Raw genomic sequence first — 19586 nt, 5'->3', positions numbered from 1 at the left:
ACAACCATATGATCACACACATACCACCACATTGCCAATACCCCACAACACAATAATTTCGACACCTTAATGGTTCAGAAGCCTTGAAGTAAGACACAGAAAACACTCTGCTTTGATTTGGCCGAAGTGTTTTACAAACGCCTAAATCCATTGATTTTTTGTTGTTGCGTTTACGTGCTCAGTTAACCAACATTAACAGTGAACATGTAAGGCAATATCCGTCCTTTAAAGTGGTATTTGTACTTTAAATTTGTCACAAAACAGTGAAAGTATACATTGACTCGTTAGTTCCAATTTGTGCCTTGTTAAAACATACGTATGCATTGTGGCATATAACACGTAACCGGTTAAGAGCTGTTTTGCTTGCATTTACATAATAAAGCCAATGTTTTAAAAAAGATCAACGCTTGTTTGGCGAAAGTTTCTCAAATATGTCCTCTAAATATGACAATTAAGCTCTAAGGTTTTCGATTATCCGAGAGAGAAATGATTTTCACAACTCTTCGTGAGAGAAGCTTAAAGGAACTGTTGCTGTTAAAGAGACATGATCCAAACGTTGGCTGGTATGCGTATCGTAAGTATTCTCTCCTAAATGCAAATTGCAATAATTAAATCTATGATTTTCAGATAGACATAAGACAGAGTTATGTCATTTCATTCTCAGAAACATCATTTTATCAATGATGGACGAAGCAATCGTGTGAATAAAACACATAGATTACAATTAGGAAGTACTTAAATACAAACACCTGTTCTATATGAAAGGGCTATCTTGAAATCATATGTCATGGTGTTACAAAAGGTAATGACACGAATATAGTATATATAAACCTCAGATGGGTTTGTTGACTTTACACTTTCATTGCATGCGTAATTTCCTATATAAAAGAGTGGTGACATCTAACATCTCTTGTCATAATAAAACATCTAACATTTCTTGTCGTGATAAAACGTGTTATACATGATGACACAAGTCGGTCAGCTGTTGGTTTATGAGTCGAATTAAAATCTGATTTGGCCCAGATGGTGAGTTGTCATCAGAAATCACTGACCAAAGTCAAGTCAAGTCAGGTCTATATTTCGCTTGAAGGCCACAGGCCCATCAACATGCCATTTACACAAATATATTCACCAAATGTCAACACGTGGTAAACCTGCGTTTATAACGTATCTGTCTCTTATAACTTTGCGACACTAAGTTACATAGTGTCTTTAGCAATGTTCCCCGATGATAGTATTTGAAACACATTCAGGGCTGGATATTGACAGTACATTTTCGGTAAGTAATATTCTCCGAGATCATCATAATAGTCACAGATTTAAACAAAATTCAACTTCTGTACCAAGTTTACATGCAGGACGTGTGCGTAGTGATAACTCTATTCTTAACTATCTACCTTCATTGAACTTCACTTTTGACATTCCGACTCCAAGTCATGCTACGACGTTTCTTGTCTGAGATTACATATATATACTTTACAGGCTCTAATGAAGTTTTTACTCTCAGTACAGTCTGTGCCTGGAACCATTGTTCAAGGCGCTATTCAAAACTGAAAATGCGTATCATTAGTGCATCTTTAAATACCATAAGAAAAACTACTTTATCGCCAACTGTGATTGCAAGCCCTGCCTGAAGCATTTACACATAGTGGCATATTGATGGGAAAACGACAAAATATTTTCTATTCTCTGCATGTTCTATTCTTGTGGTTAGTTAGTGTTTCTCCATTTACTATCTTTGATTGAAGAAAATACTTTCTAGTCAAACGTGAACACAACCGTTATAAAATCGTTTCCAAAATTAGCCTGTGTCTACGAAACCATCCAAAAGTGATGATATAACATGTTTACAATTATCCCAATACTATTGTTAGCAAAGGTGTGTGCAAGCACCCATATACGTCTGTAATGTTTAACTGATATGTGCATCTGGTCAGTTGGGTGTCTCACTCTGAGGGTGTGGGTTCGAGTCGGATTGGGGTCAACCCCCAGAAAGGGACCAGAATGTGTGTTTACTGAGAAAGTGTTATACCTTTGACAACTTTCTAAATGACATTGTCTATTCATATTTGGTATGAGTTTGAGTACTGTTTAATTCTGATTTATTTTTTTCAGGATCTAATGCTGAGAGTTCAGGTTGTGGACAATGTTGGATCGAGCAAGATACTGATTGGGGACTTCACGATGGACATGACAAGTGGGTGAAGAACAGTGCTAGACACACGTGGTTAGAATTGGTCTCCTGCAACCTATGCTGGTCTTGAGAGACGACTTAATGTATCGGGTGACAGGCTCGGTGATTTGGTTGATGGCGTGTCAACGTACCCCGACGGTATGGATCATTGCTCATAAAATCATCACTGGATTGTCTGGTTCAAACTCGATGGTTTTCTGGCCGCCACCATATGGCTGGAATATTTCTGAGTGTTGCATTAAACACAAAACTCACAGAGAGCAATGCCAGACACGCCAACAAAACTATCAGTGTCGATATGCGTTTTCAATTTTGCTGAAAGCAAAATTCGCCGATCATGTACGGCTCTTCTCGAAGGAAACACATTTCCATTACCTTTATCTATCTAGAGACTGTCGAAGCTCCATGTTATGGGCCTATTTCATATCAATGAGAAGTTCGTATGAAGATGTTCTTGAAAAAGCTAGAACAACAAATCATTGACCTTCTTCACAAGTTGTAGGCATTGGGTCAGGTATTTTCTATATCGTATACACAGCAACAGTGTAACCTGATTGTAACTTAAGTTCATCCGAAATCAAATTATTTCTTTGACTCGGAACAAACATTAACGCTACTGAATTGAATTTATTTTTCGGTATGTCCGATTTCGTATTATTATAAAGTGTATGATCTTCTCGGCAATTGTCTTTACATATGTGGGGCGGTAAAGCCGAGGACCAAGGTTCCCCACATGGGTACAAAGTGTGAAGCCTTGGTGTACCCCCCCGTGATATTGCCGGAGTATTGCTAAAAGCGGCGTAAAATCATACTTACTCACTGATAAATATGTAAATGAAGAGACGCAAAAACCATTGAAGCCACGTACAATATTCCACTATTAGAAGCCCTGTATCATATGAAACAGCATCTCAGTGCAGCTTGAATGAGGGGAAACGTGCGCAATACTTGCAACCTCGACATACACTAAAATGTAACAGTATTACCCCATATGCTTAAACGTTGTAGCATATTAGTGTAAAATATGTCTGAAGAAAGGCAGAGTTACAAAAAGGAATGTTAGCAGCTGGTAAATGATAAAACATTAACGTCAGCCCGGATGGCTGAATACCCTAGAGGCAATGACTTTGAGAAACGGTTTTATAGAACTGTTACTGGTCAGACATCTTAAACAATGTACCAAGTCCGACAAGATGCCCCCACGTCCTCATCTTCCCGAGGCAAGGGAGTTAATTGACTATACAAAGTCCTCTTTTATGGTGTGTTAACTCCCTTGCCTCGGGAAGATGCCACTTCCTCGTTGCCTGTACCTGTGAAGTAAAGAGGCAAAAGAAGGGCATCTTCTTGGTGCCACGAGGACATGCTGCATGCAACAGGAATTCAATGAATGTATAAGATCTTAAAATGATTGAGGTGGAAATCGTGTGAATTTTGAGGGAACACAGCGTTTTCGTAATTCATTAGAAAAATCACATTTTTTTCTGAATAAGAAATGGTCCAACTTCCTCAAAGGATAACGTAGTCTTGTTCTCCATCCCCCACCCCATCCATCCGTCGTTGTGCATTCAAATACTAAATCCCTATATGTTATTATAGTAGTTATTGGGTATGAACGTAGTGTTACAGCATCGAGGCGTGCCAGAATCCTTTAGTGATGGGTTCTATTTTAAGATTCACCCGTATAATGATCTTGGCTTTGTAGCACTATACCCGTGTTCGTGGGTTAGTTAAAAATGTAAGCACCAATGACCTGCTTCACTTCGGGCTTTCGTCCCACGTGTAGCTGACATATGAGTGAAAATGATGTATTTTTTTCAGGAAATTAATAATTTCGATGCATTTCATTCCAATCAAAACTTCCCCACTGTCTTCATCGCTGTGTAAGTAGGTCATGATAACTACATGCCAACTCTTCTGTGAGGCCCCTATCCCTCGTGTGGACGTGTAAAGTTGAACGCTTTTATGACAATATGGTGGAATGTTTCAGGTCTGAATGTTGCTGGCAGCGTGTATACTTCATCAGGCTTCGAGCAGCTTGTGTCTGTCCCCGCAGGGAGAAACACTGCCCAGATGGACCTCTCCATAGTCGCCAGGGTAAGCACGTCAACATCCACGTACATCCACGGAGTCTCTGTAAACATGGCGGATATGTCATGTGTCGAGTGAAATATAATGTTTATCTCATCTCGTGACGGGGGGAAGGAGATATTTTCACAAGTGGCGTATTTATTATATAACTTTTAGAAATTTACGAAACGACGAGTTCAATGAGAACTTTACAGTTTAGAACGAAACATTTTCAGACAAATAACAAACAGCAAGAAGCGATGTTAACTCCATAAATGGCCATCTGTCATTATTTTGCCTTGTCATTGTGGAAGTAACGTAAAAAGGAAGTCAAAAGTTTGCGAACGGGACGGACACTTACGATGAAGGGAGACACTCTGCGGGGGGGTAACTCTTGTGTGACAATAGTTCCGTCAAAGTATTATGTTCACTGCAGTGAAATATCAGGTGTTATGTTCACTGCAGTGAAAATTCCAGGTGTTATGTTCACTGCAGTGAAATATCAGATGTTATGTTCACTGCAGTGAAAATACCACTTTAATCAACCTCAGAAAACTCAGTCTTTCACACTGACATATAATATAAATGTAGCTAACCCGACTCTATGTTGGGGATCATGATCTTAACCCGCGATTCCAATTGCATTGTAGATTAAATGTATGTGCTGCAATCTGAGTGGTTTAAAAACGTATTATGGGGTTGACAATATTTCGGAACTGAGACGGAGTATGAATAAATTTAGTATCCTTTTTCTCTCAAATACAAATTTGCAAAACACATGAATCGTTTAGGCGAAATGGATACCGTATAATTTATATGGTTTGATCAATATTTATAAGAAAACGTTTGTTCAGTTGTTTTCTCCAAATTCTGCTTACCAGGGGTTCAGTTGCCACAGAAGTATATATAACATGCTCTGGCAAATTACTCACAACCTTTGATAATCTGTTATAAACTTATCCTCAGGGTGTACACACTAAAGCAGGGTTTACACAAGAAAGCAGGGTTTACACACTGAAGCAGGGTTTACACACTAAAGCAGGATTTGCACACTAAAGCAGGATTTGCACACTAAAGCAGGGTTTACACACTAAAGCAGGGTGTACACACTAAAGCAGGGTTTACACACTAAAGGAGGGTTTACACACTAAAGCAGGATTTACACACTAAAGCAGGGTTTACACACTAAAGCAGGGTTTACACACTGAAGCAGGATTTACACACTAAAACAGGGTTTACACACTAAAGCAGGGTGTACACACTAAAGCAGGGTTGACACACTAAAGCAGGATTTACACACCAAACCAGGATTTACATATAAAGCAGGGTTTACACACTAAAGTGTTCGCTGAACTTGATAATGGTCAATATGCCGCGGTCTTAAAATATATGATCGGCGCCTCCTTTCAGAGGAAAATATTAGTTTGTCTTAAAGCCCTGACCTATGAAACATTCTGTATTAACAAAATTAACACCCCCTCTTCCACCAGAATACTACATGGGTCAATCCCTTTGCTTCAATCAAGCTACTTCGTGCGACGTCATCACGATATGCCAGATCAAAAAGTGAAAGTACAAAACATCCAGCGATTCGGTAGAAAAACTACTGCAATAACACAATAACAACATGTAATCATCTATAAACAGTTGGCGTGAAGCAGGTAGGGCTGATTGTATACTGAACTGCTTCCAGATATACTGCCAGGACAGCTACTACGGCGTCAACTGCAACACATTCTGCCGCGACACCGACGCCTACACCTGTGACGCATTTGGCTCGAAAAACTGCACCATTGAATACACTGGGGAGAACTGTGATATCGGTAAGGTTGACCATCGTCGCGGAACGAGGGCGTTTTATGAAACTGATATTAATAATTGGTTCGCTGTTGTTTATGAATGACAGAAGAAATCTTATACGTCACAGAATAGAAAGTACAACTTTGAGCACATTATCTCAAGTGGAATGTCATTGTTTTGGGGTAATTATAACGAGTGGAAGTAGTTCCTCACAACGGAAACTATAAAAACTCTATAAAAAGATTTCACCGTTTTTGTTTTTTCTGGCGATAATAGTTCTATTACTAAGATAACTCAAAAGACATGATGTACTCGCCTTTCGCTATGCACACAACAATGCATACAATCTATGCGATATTTTTGCTTTTGTTTCGAATACAATACGTCTACGACGGTAATGTTTAGCACCCGGATATGTCATCATTTGAAAGGAAGAACCCTGTTACACTGACTCAAACTATTAAGGTTCTTTGGTCAAGATCCGTGCACAGATTTCGGGGCATCGTGAAGAATCAGTTGGGCCTAGAGCTGTTTGGACATTATTTTAATTACTGTTTCTATTTGTAGCCTTGATGCTCACAATGGTGAATGCGTAAATGTTGTTTTTGTCAGAGATGTCCAGATATATCACGTCCGCCTTTAAACATTCGTGTCTGAGCAGCGTAAACCAGTGGTTAACAGTTTAAGCAACGGCCCAAGACGTCAGGGCACGATGACATGCAATTTGTCATATCACACATTGTAACCGACACATCCCATTGGTCGACATCACAACTGCTCAGTGCCACGGCCTTTAGACACGACAGTAACAGTCTTCCAACCAAATACCTGTCCATTGTACATTAAAGCCTATGTTCAAAGCTGTTTCCGTCTTCAATCAAGCCGATGTGACCTTCAAGATCTACTCTTCTGGCCATTGCAGCAGAACCGTCGAGAAGACGTTTTCACAAACGTAGTTATGACTACTCGCTTGTATTTTACGGAAATATGTTCACCCTCATTATCCCTATTCTTTTATCCCTCTATGTTTGTTAGCTCACCTGATCCATGTCTTCCGTTCCAGTGAGCCCGTGCAGAATGTATCCGTGTCTCAATGGGGGATCCTGCAGTCCGATCCGGACCCAAAGCGGATATTCTTACCGATGTGAATGTGACCAACACTACACCGGAGACGACTGCAGCCGGGGTACGTACATTACTGACCGATGTATCGTTAATTTATCTGACATCGAGGTGCTAAATGGTTACAGACACGCTATACATTTTAAAATGAGTATGGTTTTACGCCGATTTTAACAATATTCCAGCAATATCACGACAGGGGACATCAGAAATGGGCTTCACACATTGTACCCATGTCGGGAATCGAACCCGTCTTCGGCGTGACGAGTGAACGCTTGAACCACTAGGCTTCCCGACCGCGCCTGCATTTTGGAAATTAGAATAAAGAATATTGTTTTATGACATTAACTTTATACAGGTACCGGTGCATATATTGTCTTTTTATCACCAAAGTGACAAAATCCTTTCTTTGATTGTGTATACATGTTAACCTCCAATGTCTGTTTAGACTTGCAGATGCCTATACCATTGGAATAGCCGCAAATCAAGGAACTTATCACATCTTTATAATGCATGTAGAAGTTGGACGAACATGAGTGATTGAGTTGGGTTTAACGCCGCTTTTAACATTATTCCAGTTATATCACGGCGTGTCAGCTTAATGTGGGAGGAAAGCCCGATGTGATGCAGGTCTAAGACGTTTACCACTTCAGTGAAACCCACGAGCACGGGTATGGTGCTGACAAACCTAGAAACATAATTAGGGCAAACCGGGATTCGAACCCACAATCATAGGTTTCTGGCGTGCCCAAGGGACGCAACTCTGCACAGCGAATCGCGGCGCCTTAGACGACTGGGCCACCCGTGCCCCCTGACGAACATGAAGATAAGATGGCATTGTATGGATGGCAACATGTTTATTGTTTGTAACGACCTTTCAAGGCTACGTATAGCCTCTTCATCCGGCATATTTCAACATCTGTGTTAACACACGTTATGATGTTGCAGGACGTGATGACTGCGCCAGTAACCCCTGTCGTAACAATGGCACCTGCAGTGACGGCATCGGCAGCTTCGTGTGCATATGCGCTCCAGGAATCACCGGAGAGAGATGTGAAGAAGGTAACAGCTTATGCAGAAATGTCCACGAAATACGGGTTCTTATCCCAGTAGTTAACGAGGGGCGTAAGCCTGTTGGTAGTCTAACATCTAGTGCAAGACTTTCACACACCATTTGTGATGCATGCCAATGTAACAGTTTATGAGTCTCATGCGTGCTGCTACTTTAAGTATCCAGACCTAGATGTGGACATGAGCAACATACCGTGGAGAAGCAGAGCTCATCCTTTAAAGCAATATATAGATCACCACTAATTGATCAGTTTGCAAACATTATAATACAAGTCCAGGGTTAAACTTTTGCAGTATATGAAAACATTCAGGGCTGCTTGCATACACCTAAAAAGGTTCATTGTGTCCGATTAAACAGTATCTGAACTTACATGTGTCTTGAAATTTGTCTGTGACAAACAACTTCTGATTCGCTTGCCTCAGAAAACTGAAACTGTTTAGGAAGACAAACAGCATACTTTGAGATGTTACTTTTCACCATTGCTTATTGGTTATATACTATTAATGTTAATAAATTGGTCATTTCTTTTTAATATTTGTTTAGTTTTGTTAAAATTACCTTATTGCAGATATAAATGAATGTGAAGAGTTATCTCCCTGTCGAAATGGTGCCACGTGTTTGAACACCCTCGGGAGTTATGTCTGTCAGTGTCCAAGAGAATTCACCGGCAAAGATTGCCAGACAAGTAAGTGCAGTACAAACGTGACGTTCATTTGTAATCCATGATCCGCTGATATATAGTATGAAATATATAGCATGAGGTACTCCAAGACCCGATTAGCCCCTTATCATATAGAGTGAAATATTTTCGAAGACATTTATGTTGATTTTATTTAAACTCAGGTAATAAGATCATGAGTCGATCAAGTAGGAATTTAGACGAGTAAATATGAAATTAATTTAATTGTTTATCATTTTTTAACCTATGTGTTATGCGGAGATGTGGTGTATAAATTAAAAAACATCGACTGTGTAGTTGAATATTTCTTTTAGATTAAATTCCACATTGGTAACATGCCAATCGCGTTAAATTCGAGATATAACAATGTTCAACACAACGGTTGTCGACTGTTTGATATTTCGGTTGTGTTAAAATAACATTTAATTTCTGTATGTCCCAAACGCTATCAATATTGAGTCAGTATTGTGCTTGTGTAATAAGGTCATAAACATATTCAATTTCTTCCAGAAATCACAAATCCCTGTTCACCATATCCATGTGTAAATGGCGGCGTGTGCTACTCGAATGACGAAAAGTTCATCTGCAACTGCCCGAGAGGATTCATTGGCGACATATGTGACCAGATAGACCGATGCACGTCAAGTCCGTGCCTGAACAACGGACAATGCACCAACGTAGGCAACACATTCACATGTGCATGTGAACCTGGCTACTCTGGAACAACGTGCAACAGTTACGACCCGTGTTACAACAGTCCCTGTGAGAATGGCGTCTGCAGCAGGAACGGCAATAACTACGCCTGTAGATGCCAACAGGGATACGTTGGTAGGAACTGTGACGTCGTGGACACATGTGGCTCCTCACCTTGTCTTAATGAAGGGTCCTGCGTCCCATCCCCCACAACCGCTAGAGGATATCGCTGTATTTGTCCCCAAGGTTTCACCGGAATTAGTTGTGAGAACTTCCAGCCATGCCTGAGTAACCCGTGTTTTAATGGAGGAGTGTGCACCGCCAGTGGACGAGGATTCGCTTGTCAATGCCCAATAGATTACACAGGCGCTACCTGCACAGACCGACGCGATCTTTGCGCTCCGAACCCGTGTCAGAATCGTGGAGCGTGCTTCTCAAACGGGGACAGATTCATCTGTAGTTGCCAGTCTGGTTTCACGGGTGAGAGATGCGCGCAGACAGATCGATGTAGCTCTAACCCTTGTCAAAACAACGCAAATTGCATCACCATTGGTAATTCCTTCTCATGTGAGTGTCGCCCTGGTTATTCTGGTCGCACATGCAGCGATTTTAACCCCTGCTTCGTCAACCCCTGTCAAAACAATGGTATCTGTCGAGCAAGCGGGAGCTCCTATACATGTGAATGTCAGCAAGGATTCACTGGAAAAAATTGCACAGTCATCAACACGTGTGAAACATCTCCATGTAGAAACGGAGGAACCTGCTCGCCCAATGGACTTACTTATCGCTGTAACTGTGCTTCTGGATATACTGGCTTCAACTGTGAAACGTACCAGCCCTGCGAGTCTAACCCGTGTCAAAATAGTGGAACATGTTTCTCGAACCCAAGCATCAACTCCTACTCATGCCAATGCACGAGCGGTTTCAGGGGAAGCAACTGCGAAGAGACGAATTATTGTGCCTCAACACCCTGTCGTAACAATGGCCTGTGTGTTAACACCAGAAACACCTTCAACTGCACATGTCCCAATGGATTCAGTGGTAGAACCTGTAGCATTCGCAATCCTTGTAACTCAAACCCATGTCTAAACGGCGGTTTCTGTGATGCAAATGGTCAAACCTACAGATGCATATGTACTAATACGTATATAGGAAACAGATGCGCTTCAAGAAACCCATGTGCTTCTAATCCCTGTTTGAATGGAAGGTGCTTGGCTACAAATGAATCCAGCTACACGTGTGCCTGCACTGAAGGTTACTCCGGTCCCCAATGCCAGACGTTTTCAATCTGTTCACGACAGCCATGTAGAAACGGCGGAACATGCACAGGAACTGGCATATCTTACACCTGCAGATGTCCACGTGGATATACAGGGAACAACTGTGAACGACAAGATCCATGCTCCTCAAATCCGTGCGACAATGGTGCGACATGCGTATCAGCAGGGGCGTCTTTCTTCTGTGAATGCCGCCAAGGTTATGGTGGAAAGAGCTGTGAGTTTGGACCCTGCTCGCCGCGAAACGGCGTGGCCTGCTTCAACGGTGGAATATGCTTACAGGAAGGGTCTTCCTATACGTGTGAATGTCCTGTTGGTTTCACTGGTCCAACATGTCAAATCGCAACCAGCTGCCGACCCGGGCTGTGCCAGAACGGCGGAGTGTGTTTCTCCTTCTCGCCAACAACATTCAACTGTAGCTGTCCAAGCAACTACACGGGACAATACTGTGAGAATCATGTGTGCGCTTCCTTCCCATGCGCGAACAGCGGGTTCTGCTTTCCCGACCCAAGCAATGCAAGGGGGTTTGATTGCAGCTGTTTGGCTGGTTATACAGGGGAGCTTTGTGAGGTTGAGGTGCGACAGAACTGTGGATCTAACCCATGCCAAAATGGTGGACAATGTGTTACGCGGGACTTCGTCTCGGGTTATTCGTGCGTATGTCTAGACGGGTTTACTGGACCGAACTGCGAACGAGAAGCGAATGCCTGTACTAGCCAGCCATGCTTAAACAGAGGACGATGCGTATTTGATGCATCCTACATTGAACAGTACAGATGCAACTGTCCAGTAGGATTCGGAGGTAAGAACTGCCAAAACTCCGAAGCAACCTCGTGTCAGGAGAACCCTTGCAGAAACGGAGGAACCTGCAGATTCGATGCTTCTAACAACATTGGCTACAAATGTACTTGCAGAGATGGGTATGAAGGTGCAAACTGCGAAACCCTATTGGACCCTTGTTTCACCAACCCATGTCAAAATGGCGGCATCTGTAATCGCGACCCTTTCCAAACGTCTGGCTACACCTGTGGTTGTTTAGCAGGATTCGCAGGAACCAACTGTCAAACCCCGATCGACGTCTGTGCATCAAATCCTTGTGTAAACAATGGAAGATGTGTTTCATCGGGTGCTATATACCGATGTCAGTGCACAACAGGTTTCGGAGGCATTAATTGTCGAACCCGCACCAACTTCTGTGCCCCGAATCCTTGCAGAAACGGCGCTAGCTGTTCCCCATTAGGTTCCACTGGCTATATATGTCGTTGCACAGCAGGATTTGGGGGTGTCAACTGCCAAACCCGCACCAACTTCTGCGAACCGAACCCATGTAGAAACAACGGAAACTGTGTCTCATCAGGATCTGGATACTCATGTCGCTGTTCTGCCGGATACGGTGGAGTCAACTGTGAGACCATCACTGGCGCCTGTTCATCCAGCCCGTGTAGTAATGGCGGAAGCTGTATTCAGTCGGGAACAGGTTATTCCTGTCGATGCAGTCCTAGATACGGAGGCACCAACTGCCAATCTCTCACCAGTACATGCAACCCAAATCCCTGTCAGAACGGCAACTGCGAGTTTGACGTCACACAGTCTCGCGGGTACAGGTGTCGATGTAATGCTGGGTATCTTGGGAGAAACTGTGAAACCAGATCCAACCCTTGTTCAAACAATCCCTGTCAGAACGGAGGCAGGTGCTCGCCGGATCAGCGTAGTCTGAATGGCTACGCGTGTCAGTGTAACAGCGGCTTCGGAGGGCAAAACTGTCAGACCCCTGTTGGACCATGTTCTGGCAACCCTTGCGAAAATAACGGCATCTGTCTCCCTCGCTCAAACACTCAATACACCTGTGCATGCCCAACTGGCTTTGTGGGTCCTAGGTGTGAAATAGATAGTAGTGAGAACAATGTTTGCAGTACTGTTACTTGTCAAAATGGGGGAACCTGTGAAATAGACCCAAGCGACTCTAGTAGATTCAGATGTGTCTGCCCGAGGGAGTACAGCGGTATATATTGCCAGACATCAAGCGGTGAATCCTGCCAGAATAACCCGTGTGAAAATGGCGGACAGTGTTCCTCCCTCTCGTTTGGGGGTTACATCTGCACCTGCGCTAGAGGATTTGCTGGAATTAACTGTCAGTACATGACGTCCCCTGCGTGCAGCCCCCAGCCGTGTCTAAATGGTGGAAGCTGTACCCCGTCGCCAGAGTCCCCCTTTAACTTCACCTGTTCCTGCCCCTTGGGATATGGTGGTCAGTACTGCCAACTCCCTGTGAGCACTGAAGGTCCCTGTAAGTCGTCCCCCTGCCGCAACCTGGGTACATGTGTCCCCATTGACAGCGTCGCCTTCCGTTGTGAATGCTTGAATGGATACACGGGAGATAGCTGCCAGATCAGGAACTTTAACTGCAGCGCCAGCCGGTGTCCAAATGGCGTGTGCTACCTGACCCAGTTTGGAGACGTCGACTGCATGTGCCCACCGCTGACCAAGGGTCAACGATGTGGTAAGTAGGCGAAATGGGATTTAATGGGATTAGCTTAAAATGTAGAAATACAGTTGGATCGATGTATGTTTATTCATTGTTTGTAATTTACAAACATGCATAGTGTTTTCTGTAGTCAAGATGGGTGGTCCAAGGTGTCGCAGGTTAAGTCACGTCGGGGTCTGTAGATCATTGTTCGAATCCAAGATTGGTCCCGATTATAATCCTTGGTTGGTCTACCAGGCTCTTTGGCTTCACCAAAGTGATAAACGTCAATTAGTTACATCACTGCGGTTTTCCTCCTACATTAAACTAAGAAACTTCAATTTAACTGAAATACTGTTAAACCTGCACCATTAAAATCATTCACTTAACCACTCTAGTTATGTCGGCCAATCAGCACCAAGATACATTGAGTGTTGAGGGGAGATAACAAGAATTCGTAGTTTTGACGACTGGTTAACTTCGAGAAAACGAGTGTTTCGAGATAACCGGGAAATGACAACAATGGTCAACTGTAATCAGTTATCAAGAAACTATCACACCTTAACATGAACCTGATATTCGAAGTGAAGAAAGAAGTGTCCACCTGGTTGTTTCCCTAACCAACACCTGTCCTATTTGTTTCAGAACACGTCGACTTCGAGTGCCCGCGCGGTGCGGGGGGCGAGTATCCGCACCCATGGGACTGCACCTTGTGGATTCATTGTGACTGGGGACGTGCATGGGTCAAGGACTGTCCAGCTGACCTTCACTTCAACAAGATCACTCACACGTGTGACTACTGGGATCGTGCAGGCTGTTCCGTTACGCCAAGCAGATACTGGTTCTTCTAGCCGACACCAGTCAGGACCAGTTCTCAAGGATACAAGCAGATACTGGTTCTTCTAGCCGACACTAGGCACAACCAGTTCTCAAAGATACATCATGCAATCTTTCATGTTCAAACTATGTTTCATGGTATTCTTCGGAAATGAGACCTGCTAAATAACGTCAATTTTTTTAAGCATACGTTTGTGATAAATGCGTTTCATGAAAGTATGCAGCGATTTCAAGTAAAAAGTTCAAAATATGATTCATTTTGAAAGATTGATGAAGCTTCATGACACTTACAGTGGTACATATAACTGGAATACTGATTATTTCCTCCAGCTTCTTTCATACGGGGTACGAGGCTATGTGTTAAGTAGCAAATAGTTCGGCCATATTTTGTCTTATCCTCTAAAACTGCATATACCATAGAAAGCATCATTACAGAGTTGACATATCTAGAAATGGTCAGTATTTCATTAATATGTAGCAAGATCGGCGACGGTTTCACAACTTGTTATTGTCTTTCATATCTTTGCATTCCTGTGTATTGTGTAAGTAAAGGAACTTCGGAGCGGTTCTAGTCCATTATTCCTGGTGATAATATTTTTTCTACTTTTATATGACTTAAATATTCACATATATGCTTGATATATAAGTTGCCACTTTCATTTTATACCTATAGGTACTCTGATATTTCATAAACTCTTGAAATTGCTTACGACTGAGAAAGATTACCATTTCGAATGAATTTAAAATTAGTTTTCTTAAACATTTTTTTTGTAAATAATCGCTTGTTACACGTCATATCCTCAGTACTTGTATCATACCTTGCATAATCAGTGTAAAACTCTCATTGCATAGCACTAATATTATTGTACCTGAAGTTGTGTGTCACGTGTGTCTAATTGTGTTCAATTTCAATGTTCTAATGTATGTGGTTCATAAATGTTCACGTGTAATCAATATAAGGAGTCAATTCAGTGTCGGGAGAAAAACACAAGCCAAAGCGTTCACTCGTCATGCCTTTGGTTCGGGTTCGAGCCCCTATAGAGGTCGTTTTGGGTGGAACGAGTGTTTGATGCATTCAGTTGCCTAGCAACCCCAAACAAACCCACACCTTTAACTCAAAACTATGGATAGCTAAAAAAATAATGTTTTGAGGGCGCGGTTGGGTAGCCTTGTGGTCAACGCGTTCGCTCGTCGCCCGGGTTTGATTCCTTTATAATATGGGAAAGTCCATTCGTAGTCTCACGTGCTAATATGGCCGAAATACTACCAGCAGTATGGTAAATCCTAACCCCAGACACCCATATCCTCATTCACGCCATTATAACTACCCAACTATAAATCTAGCTTTCTGTCTGTTGCTTAAATGCTATCCACCAACAGATTACCTAACTGTCTGTCCCTTTCTCCCCGCCACATCCAAAGTTCCTTAAATTGTGTCTGGTCTCTAAGGAATGACAATTGTTGTTTCGGTTACACGTATTATTATGTCTGGTTATTAATTGAAATGTGTTAAAATTATATGTATTGTGTCCTACAGTGTCTGTTCAAATGAAATGTAAATAAACTGAATTTCAATACAAGATCTTTAAAATGAAAATATTGTCAAACAGTGTTTGTATCATATGGTTCCAAATGTAAATGTTATGTTAATAAAAGGTTTATACTTGTCGGTTATTATATTTAGTTAATTCAGTTAATCTGTATGAACTTATGTAACCGGAATGCTGTTCAAAGCGGCGTTAAAGATAGTCATCGAGTCATACTAAAAGGTTGGAAGACGTAGAGTGCGTCACAGGCGAATTCTCTCACGCACGGCAGCAGGACATCATCTAGAGTAAACGTAGCTCGCATACAACCAATGAATATAGCAAACATTGTCCTGTCCTGTGTTTTGTAACTCAATGTTTCTGAAAAGGCCGCTCATGTTTTCAGGTGAACAATTGACTTGCCTTTGCATGTGTTTATAACGGGTGCCACCCTGGAGGCAGGGTGTGTTCACCTTTTTGCGAACACTTGGTATCATCACTATTCGATAGTGATTGGTTAACATTTGTTCATGATGTAGTCAGAATTGAACAATGGATTCTGCTTTTTAGAAGATATGAGTCAAAAACAAAAAAAGAAGTACACGCGCATACATATAAGCTGGCCGAACTATGCGCAGAATGTTTCCACAAGATCCAAATACATTTTTTAAACCCTTATGGTATTACATCTGTGACTAGTAATCTGATTCATCTGGGTGCTTCCGATACCACCCAAATTCAAAAAGAATGTTTTGTTGTAATCCCCGGCTATCCTAAGGATATCACCTGCAACTGGTACTATGGTTGAGCAGGAAACATCTTCAACCAAGAGAACACAACCGACGGAGCATACAGTGATGGGATCTTTACCTGTACGTACACGATACAAGAAATACAAAAGACGTCCACGTCCAGAAGAAGGTTCAATGAAGCCAGCACTGTGATGACTGTAGCCAGGTCCATGACGACAACATTAGGGAAACATCAGTGACATTAAGACACCAGCGTGGGATTACCTAAAAACGCTGAAGTAATATGTGTCATGTTAGAAACAGCGCGCTGTCAAATTAAATTTACATCACAGTACGTTTTTGACCCGTGAAGATCCGGGTTAGAATAGGTCTTCAGCAACCCATGCTTGTCGTTAGAGGCGACTAACGGAATCGGGTGGTCAGGCTCGCTGACTTGGTTAATGCATGTCACCGTATCCCAATTGCGTGGATCGATGCTCATGATGTCAATCACTGGATTGTCTGGCCCCGACTCGATTATTTACAGACCGCCGACATATAGCTGGAATATTGCTGAGTGCGGCGTTAAACAAGAAACAAACAAACAAAACGTTTTTGAAATCCCGGAATAATATAATTTGTATTCTTTACGCACTTTCAGGCGCGGATGTTAGTGGCAGATGGTTCGTGACGTAAGCAAACCGCGTCCTCACAATTATTTTCATTATAATGATGGGTCGGCTCCCGTTAAAATATGAAAATATAAATAACCATCACATACTACGAATGAACATGTAAAAACACATAAAAGTAATATTATCGATTCGTTTTAATGTTCAAATTTCAATTGTCATCATAGATGATTCTTGAACGAAAGTCGTAGATGTGTTGGTGAAAAACCTATATATATACTACTAATAACGACGGTGAACAAGGGTGTAAATGAAAGAATTACGACCCCGTCCAAGTAAAGTATGGACAATGGATACAAATCGCAATTCATACCTAGCCAGAGACACGCCAATAACTTAAAACATTTCTGGATCATGAATTATCAATCTCATTAAAATCAGATCTTAGTTCTCGCTATCGCTAAGCTTTGTTTGGCGGCATCGAGAACTTAGATCTGATTTTAATGAGATTGATGAATTATCGCTTTCGATTTCGAATGAAATTAACAGGTATCAAATCTACAATCGAAACCTCTGCTTTGAGAACACAGCTTGTTTTTCTCCTAATGAGAGAATAGTGTACTCGCAATGCATTATGAAGTTTTCTAACCCCGTAGGTTAGATAATACATAAAGTATATAATACATATATGTTATCAAATGTACATGTATTGTCTTTGTCTGAAAAGGGAGGATATGTTGGTTTCCGGATCACATTACAGATCACAGATCAATCACAGACATCACCGCTTTGAGCACGCTTCAGGGCGTAGCGTTGGTGCATTATACACATTATACAAATTATACACGCACACACACACACACACACACACACACACACGCACGCACGCACGCACGCACGCACGCACAAGCACACGCACACACGCACAAGCACACGCACACACACACACACACGCCACCACCATCCCCTTGTTGAAAACCAAATTTAGTATGTTGTGGACAACTACCCCAATAATAATATACACACTTAGTCAGTATGAACACTTTTCGCAGCGGACTGGTTCAAAATATAGTTTGACTGAAAAAGCTGACCAACTCAATCGAGTGAGTCGGGTTATAACCAGATAGGCTTGAGTGCTCTGTCCAGAATTCAAGTTCTGTTTACAAAAACTGTAACGGTATGTAACCCATTTAACGTATCTTATCAAGACCAATAACCTAATGGCCAAGATACGTAGAAACTACGTCAGATAACAAGTCATTGTAGATTAGATATCAGCCAGTTCAATGAAGAGGCGTATTATTCATTGGCCTTGAGCCTGTGACTGTCCTGAAAATGTGCTATTGCGATTTAAAGTCAAACTATTTTGACATAGTTTCACTCATTCGTGCTTGTTATGCAACGTGAACATTAAACTAGCGAGAATTAACATCAGAAATAACCATAATATGCCAGAGCTAGATCACATATAGATCCTCCTCCCTCACTATAGAAATGAGGGGGAATTATTAAGTCAAGTCATTCACCTAATCCGGGACCGGTGAAGATCCGGGTTAGAATAGGTCTTCCCAAGCTTGCTGTAAAATTCGACTATGCTTGTCGTAAGAGGCGACTAACGGGATCGGTTGGTCAGGCTGGCTGACTTGGTTGATGCATGTCATCGTATCCCAATTGCGTATATCGATGCTCATGATGGCAATCACTGGATGGTCTGGCTCTGACTCAATTATTTACATATTTACATATAGCTGGAATATTGAAAAAAAAAAAATCTATTCCGGGGCAGAATCGATCCCAAGCACCCATGCTTGTACGTGCCTACTGAAATAGATCTTTGCTCTTGCCGTCAACCATTGGTTTGCCAGGATTGTGCTACAGTGGCTTAAAACAACATTCACTATTCCACTGATGTCAAGAGTTTTAGCAGTAAAATAACTATTTGTTTCCTGGCCATGTCAACAATTCTCTCCTCCCTACCCGATAGTCCACAGATTGATGCTCACCGGGTCAATGGTTTACCGTTATAAAATGGTTACCGTTACACCTGTAAAGCTCGGCTATGTTGAAGAATGTAGTGGTGAAACAGCTATGACCCAAGCTCACTAAAATGATGGCCTACATTGATAGTGTGAAGGTTAGTGCAGCGACACTTGCTTAATTAGTTCAAGTACATTTACAATATGATAACATGAAGTACGTATGTTGTGTATAACCCTTGTCAAGCTTAAGACGAAGATGATGATGGTGCTATTCGGGATAATGGCGGCTATGGAGGAGTTGGTTGGTTGGTTGGTTTGTTGTTTAACGCCGCACTCAGCAATATTCCAGCTATATGACGGCGGTCTGTAAATAATCGAGTCTGGACCAGACAATCCAGTGATTAATATCATGAGCACCGATCCACGCAATTGGGATCGATGACATGCATCAACCAAGTCAGCGAGCCTGACCACCCGATCCCGTAAGTCGCCTTTTACGACAAGCATAGTCGC

At 42.0% G+C, this 19586-nt stretch overlaps 1 protein-coding gene across 1 annotated transcript in view; it reads left to right on the top strand.

The window, feature by feature from the left end:
• The window catches only part of LOC124135852 (fibropellin-1-like), a 60808-nt gene extending 44938 nt beyond the window's left edge, over positions 1–15870 (top strand). Inside the window, exons 4-11 of the mRNA XM_046501474.2 lie at positions 2116–2197; positions 4182–4288; positions 5955–6084; positions 7125–7247; positions 8132–8245; positions 8824–8940; positions 9445–13404; positions 14014–15870. Of these exons, the coding sequence (XP_046357430.2) occupies positions 2116–2197; positions 4182–4288; positions 5955–6084; positions 7125–7247; positions 8132–8245; positions 8824–8940; positions 9445–13404; positions 14014–14219 (4839 nt within the window). The 3' untranslated portion in view covers positions 14220–15870. The remainder of the gene's footprint in view (positions 1–2115; positions 2198–4181; positions 4289–5954; positions 6085–7124; positions 7248–8131; positions 8246–8823; positions 8941–9444; positions 13405–14013) is intronic.
• Positions 15871–19586: the final 3716 nt, after the last annotated feature.

Source organism: Haliotis rufescens, unplaced genomic scaffold (genome assembly GCF_023055435.1).
Source record: "Haliotis rufescens isolate VD_foot unplaced genomic scaffold, xgHalRufe1.0.p SCAF_4, whole genome shotgun sequence".
Classification (NCBI taxonomy): Eukaryota; Metazoa; Mollusca; class Gastropoda; order Lepetellida; family Haliotidae; genus Haliotis; species Haliotis rufescens.
The sequence above is the reverse complement of the archived record's forward strand: the minus strand, read 5'-3'. Positions and strand labels throughout refer to the sequence as shown.